General features: G+C 34.3%; 1 protein-coding gene across 4 annotated transcripts; it reads right to left on the bottom strand.

Moving 5' to 3' along the window:
• Positions 1-1544: 1544 nt before the first annotated feature.
• LOC100797780 (uncharacterized) lies at positions 1545-8736 on the bottom strand. 4 transcript variants are annotated; one of them, XM_006604088.4, is made up of 9 exons: positions 8624-8736; positions 6882-7081; positions 5534-5710; positions 5262-5354; positions 4322-4504; positions 4118-4220; positions 3853-4053; positions 2890-3356; positions 1545-2562 (listed from the first exon to the last, which is right to left on the bottom strand). In XM_006604088.4, exons 2-9 carry the CDS (start codon positions 7077-7079, stop codon positions 2032-2034), a joined length of 1953 nt encoding a protein of 650 aa, XP_006604151.1. In that variant the 5' UTR covers positions 7080-7081; positions 8624-8736; the 3' UTR covers positions 1545-2031. The 4 variants fall into 4 exon arrangements, with proteins under 4 accessions (XP_006604151.1, XP_040868374.1, XP_006604149.1 ...); XM_041012440.1 differs by having other exon boundaries at positions 3853-4035; XM_006604086.4 differs by having other exon boundaries at positions 8546-8730.
• Position 8737: the final 1 nt, after the last annotated feature.

Genomic DNA, 8737 nt, shown 5'->3' with positions numbered 1-8737 from the left:
ATGAAGACTTTTTTCTTAGAAGTGAGTTGTGTCTCTTGAGTTGAAGAAGAACACCTCCTCAGTCTAGCAAGGTTTTTTGCAGAAAAGATTGATCAGGTTGTATCTCTCTTTACTTGTTTTTCTGTGTATGTTTTTACACATCTTTTGGTTATGCATGAATCGCTTAGGGCATGCTAGAATATGATTTTCTAGTTTGGGCTAAGAGTAAGGTTCTCTTAGACTTATATTCACAAAGGATCCTAGTGTTAGGTACCTTAGTCTCTTTGGTGGGAATTGTAGATTGGTTGTAATTGCAAGTAAGAATTCTTGATGCATAGTGAAAATCTAATTTTGATTTTGGATTAAATAACTGGATTAGTTTCTCTTGTAATAGAAAGTGAAACAGTATAAAAAGACCACATCTTTCTTCTCTTGATCTAATCTTTTTCTCTCATTCAAGTATTAATCAAGTTTTTCAAAAAGATTCAAGATTTATATTTGTGAAAAAAAAGAGGATATTAATGAAGTATCTTGTTGAAGGGTGGATTGATAAGTATTAGTTACGTTCAATTCATATGTTTTTGTGATATGATCCATACAATTTTTTTTTTTAATTCTGTTTTTAAAAGGTACGTTTTGTATTCAAAATCAATTCATCCCTCTCCCCCTTTTGGTTTATTGACTTCCGTCATCTTTTTTAATATTAAGCTCCGATGATATGCAAGGATAGAAGATATGCTAGGTATCTCAGGATCTGGACAACTCGCCACCCATCCAGACCCCTATAGCACTGCACCTTACCTTCTGCATTAATGCTTCAAAATAGCCAAAATGTATGTCAATAGCCCATCCCAATGAACCCTTGGGTGGTTCACCACCTCCTTCCTGCACAAGGGTTGAAGAACTAGGTTCCCATAAAACAAGAGAGTTCCCATAAAACAAGATCAAGGTAAAACACTTACATGATCAGGAGCTAGATTTTTCCAGAAAATAGAATGGCTGATATGACCTGCAATTAATGATGGGTGACTGGAGATCTCTTTCCAATAACAACGAGCGTACTGAAATTGACACAGATGGATAATGCAGAAAGAAATAGTTGAGAACACATTAATAAGTAAATAAGAGTTGGAACTTGGGAAGACTATTTAACACTTAACGTGTTACCGTCACTTGCGTCGTATATTTGAAACCAAATGCATTTTGGTTGGTCAAAAGTATATCCGGATATGGTCCAGAGATTAACAGGGTTGTTGCTTGAGATATGGACATGATTGATACAGCAGCTGGGTGGAAGAAACCTTGAACTTCTTCTGGATAGTATTTGTCATCCAAAAGCCTAATTTAGCCAATTATTAGCCAATTAAATATTATAACTTCATTCCATTATTTCCTTTTTCTAAAATGATGTTATTACAAAATATCCAAACTATATAATGATATTTTTATTTCGCTCTAGTATAATACATTCTAACTCATTATATTTGATCCATTTTGTTCCATTCTTTATTGCCAATCCAAATATAGACATAAGAACTGGCCCATAAATGATCAGAAGACGTAACTTAAAACAGAAATCATGTACAAGTTCATCCAGATGATAGAAGGGAGATGTCATTCTGTTTGTAGAGTAATGGTGAACTATTCCCACTAAGGCAGCACAAAATTGGTTAGCATCCCCTACCAATTGTTTGTTCCTATGAAGTTTGAGACTATCACTAGCAATCAATTCTAGTTTCTCTTTCTCCGAAATTTACATTTGTAAAAAAAAAAAAAGAAAGGGAAAGTTTACTGTTATTTTTAAGTTATTCGATCAAAACATGACCACCAGCAACAAAGCCAGACATTAGAACTCTGCTGATGTATATCCTTCAAATTTCTACAAAATATCTAATGCTAACACTGTCAATCCATCTTCTTCTCATTGCTCTTGGGAGATTCCTCTTTCCTCTTTCCTCTCTGTTGCAACCTTTGGAACTACCAACACAGTTTCTTGAGATAATGGAACACCAGAATAATCTTTCTCACCCTTTGAAGACAAACTTGGTTCTGTCAGTTATTGTGATTTCTGAAAGATCCAAACTCAGTATTTTTCAGTTTAGACTCTTTAGAGGATGGGAAACTCTTGGCTTGCTTAGTTAACTTAGCAGACTCTGACAGGACAGTCTTGCAAATGCTTTGAAGAAGGGGGAAATCTTTCTTTGAGAGCTCAAACGACCTCGAACTACCCTCCATGTGTGTCTCAGAACAAATCTTTGGAAGAAGGGGGAAATCTTCATTTGAGAACTCAAACAACTGCGAAGTAACATCCATATCTGTCTCAGAATGAAACTTAGCTAATGGAGTAGAATCTTGGGCCTGTGTTGGCGGTATATCCTTGCAATTGCATGGAAGAAGGGGGAAATCTTCACTTGATAACTCAAACAGCCTTGAATCTGAAATAGCATTTATGTCTGTCTCAGAATGAACCTCTTCTGCTTGTAGCTTTTTCGGAGGTGATTTGGGCAATGCATTGTACTTTGAAGAAGCAAATCTCCTTGGCCTGGATGGCTTTGTGCGCATATCCCAGTAGGAATTATAATTCTGAAAGATACAACCATTTTGGGCATGATATAGTGTGTTATCACAATATAAGGTCCTATTTAGCTAAAGTTCTCCAGAAACACTTATAGGAGAAGAAAATAAGGTAAAATACATTGAACTTCTCCATAAGCTATAATCAACTAATGCACCTTAGCTTTTGGAAAAGTTAAATGAAAAGAACTTCCATAAAAGTTAACTACACAAGTTGATTTTAGTTTATGCGAGAAGCTCCATTCATTTTACCCTCTTATTTTCTTATAAGTGTTTTTGAAAAATTTATCCAAACAAGGCCTAAAGAGATAAAGTCCACGATGAAAGACAACATACCAAGTCAGGTATGTATGTGCCAGTTCCTCGTGATTTCCCTCTTCCTTCAAGGCTGTAAGTTGGATGATAGAGTGTCTGTGCCGGGATATATACATCAGTACCACCTTGGTAAAACATACTCCAGTTTTGGTGCGTTGATGACGCAAGGATATCATCCTGAGAAGGTGACGATGGAGAACTGGAATGTACAGTTACTGGCAAGGCATAATTACGATACAACTGAACATATTGTAAGCCACCAAAGTAACTTTCACAATCTCCACAGAGGACAGACTCTATAGATCTTCCAATACCAAACGGAGAAACCGGTACATCAACATCCGCCCTTTCTCCTTTCCCATTCCTGTCCAAAGTGCTGAAGAAAAACTTCTCTAGGGCTGCACCCATGGTTTCTCCTGGAAGTGTGAGGATCTGCTTAAGCCTTCGAGCGCCGTAGGAAAGAGCAAATCTGAATCGATGTAAGCTGGCTGCAGGTAAGTAAAAAGGTAGGAAAATAAGTGGAAGAGAACTGTGCATTTTAAAAAACAACCATTATAAATTTGAAATAATGTCATGATATATCACAATCTCTAATTATTTCAGCATCATATATAAAACTTTAAAGTCATCATTGGAGTATATCATATAACGATATTTGAGTAAGCCTTGATGCACTTTTCACCAATATGTTGAGTTGTATTGAACTTGTAGATGTTCTTAAGCCACAGGTAAACATCTTAACTATAAAATCTTTCCATGGGGTAAGACTAGGATCGACATGAATTTCACAAGTCCTTTAATCATTATGAAGAATGAAAGCTCAAGCAATTAAAGAACAATATATATATATATATATATATATATATATATATATATATATATATATATATATATATATATATATTCACCGCAACCCATTGATGCTTTTTTTTGTTACCATGTTACAAGTGCAAAATATCTACCAACTTTAGTGGGCAAAATTACCTATGTTTACACTACGGCCTAGGTTGTTGTCATTTCTTAGAGGATCCAAGATGTTCATGAACTTAACGGGAAATTCATGGGTCATAGTCTTGGTTGCCCTTGATGGAAAAGAGCACATATTCCTATAATTTCTGAGAAACTCTTTCTGGAGCAAGAATTCACCATGATCACATTCCAGTGTCTCTGTGACAAGCAAAGGAGCTGGGATATATCAAGGACTGAAGATTATAAATACATCCGATAGATTACACATTGCAACACTAACCTGCAATTTCTGGAAAAGATGATAAGGGTTTTGGACCCCATATACTAACATAATTATGGTCCCAATCAAATGAGCCATAGTAGTCCAAAAATATGTATAAGACCTGCTAGTAATAGTGATTCAGTGGTTTGATTCTTCAAGTAGATTTAAAATACAAATGCGAAAAGGGTGCAAATAATATTATTGATGGAAAACGTGACTCACCTCTAGAGGACCACGCACTGATGAATGAAAACGATTGATAATATACAAGACTAATATTTCTACCGCATATGTTGATAACAAGCCATGGTGTCCACCAAGAAGTCGACTCTCATAATAGCACCAAGCTTTGATTAAGATAATACTACGTTTGAAAATATGGTTCTTTCCAACAAGTTGGTCGACCTAAAAATTTATTTCTAGTTAACAAAATTAGCAAAGCCTAAATATAAATTGAATTTAATCAGAAATATGGAAAAAGTTTCTATTTGTAATAAAAAAGGAAGTAATTGTAGAATTTCATTAGAAAATGGAATTATGAATTCGAATTGGGTAAGGATAGAGATCAACAAGTTTCTGAAAAAAGCTTTTCAACAAAAAACAGATACATTATGGGGGCAGAGAGAAAGAATTGATAACAATCATTTACCAAGAAAATGCATGGAGCAAGAGAATGGAAAGGGGTTAAGTAAACAATTAACTCAATATTGAGGATACTACAGAGCAAGTTGACTGAATGGAGAAACAGAATTCTTTTTATGCTGTTCCCTACGTAATCATTCACACTGTTTTTTACTCCACAGGAAACACAGCTGAAAAATGTATTGTACAAATAGTACAAAGAAGGGGAAGCAAAACAGATATATAAAAGCATAACAGGAAAATGAGTCCAAAATGTCAACACGACATCTGAAACACAAACAAAGCAATATGTATATATAAATATATGAATATCTAAATGACAGTTCTAAGTTCTAACACTTCATATATTCACAATCACGACTAAACCTAACCACAGATAAGGTAAGGTATACTTAACTACCAAGTTTAAGCATACATATACAGCATAGGAGTGAGATTTTAGCTTACAGATCTTAAGCACATGGTATATGTAGAAACCAAATAACATCAATTAGGTGTAAATATGAATTAATACAAATACCTGCTCCAAAAAGCGTAGAGTACATATTCCAGCCATCTGATTGAAAGAGATGTCAACTGCTATGTTTTTCACTGTACATTTCACAAGCCGGACCTGCAACTCCTCATCCAAACATAAAAAGTGAGTCTAATAAAGCTAAGAGATATCCTTTGACAAAAAAGAACATTAAACACTATTTTCTAATCAGGTCAAACAAAAAAAAGATGGGCTTTGAATATAAAAAATCAAGAAGATAATCGTAGAAGTTTAAATAGAAAATTTTGTTTCTAAACCTGTGCACGAATATATTTTATGTCTTTTACTTGGTACTCAGGGTCATCTCCACTTTGAAGTACATAGCATACTGCTTGTGCCAAATCCTCCTCTGCATCTTCATGACTGAGAGCTGTCAAGTCAATATCTCCATCAGGAAGATAGGTTTTTAGTGGAACAGAACCAAATGGCAAGACCTGTAGGTGATCCACAAAGAGGTAAAACATTGATTTATGGTCACCACTGCAATGGTATGAACATAATGAAATCAACTCGTTATTGGCAGAAAAAAGCTTTTAAATTTTAAACTGATAATCAAGGTTTAAAAAAACTATAGATTTGAAATTGAAGCATTTTTCTTTTGGAAATAGCATCCAATTCTTGAAGTCAACAATGTTCACCAGAGCAATCAATACTTGCAAAGTTTACCTCAATATCATTCAATTCAGGCATTTCAATGTTTTTAAAACTATACATCTTCTCATGGTATGGAGAAATGAAATTTATCATATTGTGGGTGGGGAGACTACACTGCAGTTGCACATATTTTTGAATTCTGGATATAAATTTTAGGCTGGTAGGGGACAATTTGTACGCGCATTGTGATTCTATGAAGTATCACATATGAAATGAAAAAAAAAGTTCTCTTTTCTGGCAGTCAAGGTGAGAGGAAGTGCACAGTGTAAAGGAAACCAAACACAGCATGGAAAATTTAAGCCAACCTGCAGAAGTAGGATTATATTGATCATAATTCTTGCAAATGATAACCTTGTTTTCCATGGCATGATTTTTATATTTTTTAGATATCTAAAAGTAAAAGGGGAAAAAGATGGAGCCGATACCCGATGGGGGAAAGTGTCAATCTGCACACCTAAGGTATGGTAGAAGTATACAAGAGTCAATATCATGGTTATAGAACCATGCTAAGACAGCATTTTTTTGGAAGGCAAAGATAATTTATAATATAGAATAAAAGTACCAGAGGTACTACATAGTACAAATGGGAGTCCTGAGAGATCAGGAGATACAACACCCTACACAATTGAATACCCTACCAACAAAAACTTTAATAAGTAATAAAATCACATTTGAATCTAACTGCTCTTAAAAGGAAAGTATGATAGGGAAAAAGGGAAAAGGATAAGAAATTTCCACCAATCATTTCTAATCTAAACAAAAAAAAATAAAATCATAACATAGATCAAAATGGATCTAACTATATACAAATCATTTAAAGCAACAAATGCTACAAAGAACACCCAACTAAATTATGAGGGCAAGAAAGCAATTTAACATAGAAAAGACCAGATGTAGAAACTCCAGCAATAAAAATTTACAAATATGATGATTGGATCAAAATATTCTAACCTCTGCTCCATAGTAACCTCTAATCAGCCTTTGAACATAATCAATAACATCCTTCCTGTTCACCTCAGATAGTACATTTGGTTGAATTGTCCATAGTATCTCTTGTGCCCTCTCTTCAGCCATTTGCCATAGTTCCTTATCAATTGATAACAGCTGGCTGGGCATGGAGGATGGTAACAAATTTTCTTGTCTATCCATAGCTGAAAATATTAGAACTTAGACCTTCAGCAAAAAAAAAAAACTAGACAAGAAAGACAACAGCACAAGCACAATATATTGGCATTAACTTACTGCGTGTACAACACCAAAACAGCCCCTAAAACTAATATCCTTTTATAAGAGAACAACATTTGTGAAAACAGAAAGAATTAGCCAAATTTCATTTAATAAACGAGCCAAGATTGCAGGGTCAATTTATTAATTTTGCACAATAAGAGGAAATAAAATAAGTGTGACCACCCACTGAACTTGTAATAGGAATTTAATAGTATTACCATGAATTGTCTGGAACTTTATAGGTAAATAAAATAACTGTGAGCACCCAATGAACTTGTAATTGAATTGAAATTGACTCAAGTCTTTAAGATTAGGGTGCAATAATGGTGTCAAGTGTTCGACCTTTCACTAGATTCAGTTGTCCTCTCCTACCCATGTTTGTACCTCCCATATATATATATATATATATATATATATATATATAAGGTTAAACACATTGGCAAGTTTTCTAAAAATAAAAATAAAAAAAAGACAATTATGGAGGAAAAACTTAAACAGAACAAGACAAATGTGATATAACTAGTGGATTTTTTTTTTCAAGCAAGAGCAACAGCAAATTTTAGCAAAGAAAAATAATTAAGGCTGAAATCAACAACTTAGATGTTACCAGAAAAGGGTAGAAAAGTTTGATTCACTATTTACTGTAAAATTTCTAGCTAACATGTTCTTTTTGTTTTATGTTATTATGAAGTGAATTCTTCATTGTTAGCTTACTAATACAGAGCATTTAACTCATGGTCTTTTTAAATAGTTTCTTGTAACGCTTTATTCAGTCTTCCTCTACCTCTGTTAATTCAGTTGTCATCCACCCCACATTTTTATCAATCCCTATGCTTTTTTTTTTTTTTTTATCTCTTATCAAACACTTTTCATCCCAACATTTAGAGCTTTTTAAGTCTAAAAGTTGCCCAACAGAATGTTCTTGTTTTAAGTTTTAACAGACACTTTCATGTTTCCATTGTTGCTCCCTCAATCTCTTTATCCTTCCCATTAAGACATAAGGCCGAGACACTAACACGTGTAACTTATGGAATGGGAATTTTATAGTTCAAAACTTGATTGAATTTAAAGAGGCTTGCTACATGTACTCTTCAACACCAACACGCGAGGAAGAACAAACAAGTCAACTATAGGAGACAAAGGTTCCTCGCTAAGGTTTCAGATGTTACAACATATCACAATTCACAAACATGACACCAAATATTAAGATTCACACAAATTCAATTCAGCAATCAGGTTTAGAGCACCACTAACCCTATTCTCAACCTAAAGCAATAAAAGCTCGGTTTTTAAAACAGAAAAATGCTCGAGAATTCAACAATTCAACCATACAAATAGAGGACGATCATCACCCACAACAACACAAGGTTAGGGAAAGAGAATTTTACCACACACAAAAAAAAAAAAAAAACACATAAAGTTTCTAGCTTTTGGGTTCAGATGCAGCTGGGGCGCAAGATTTCAACCTCATCGCCAACGCTCAGACCAATTAAGCCGCCAAGGAAACTCCCTCTCCATCAAAGCCATTCATTCATAGTGAAAAACCTCAATTCCCTTTCAGCACTATTTTTATTTCTACA

This window comes from Glycine max, chromosome 19, assembly GCF_000004515.6.
Source record: "Glycine max cultivar Williams 82 chromosome 19, Glycine_max_v4.0, whole genome shotgun sequence".
Taxonomy (NCBI): domain Eukaryota; kingdom Viridiplantae; phylum Streptophyta; class Magnoliopsida; order Fabales; family Fabaceae; genus Glycine; species Glycine max.
This window is presented reverse-complemented; position numbering and strand designations above follow the sequence as displayed.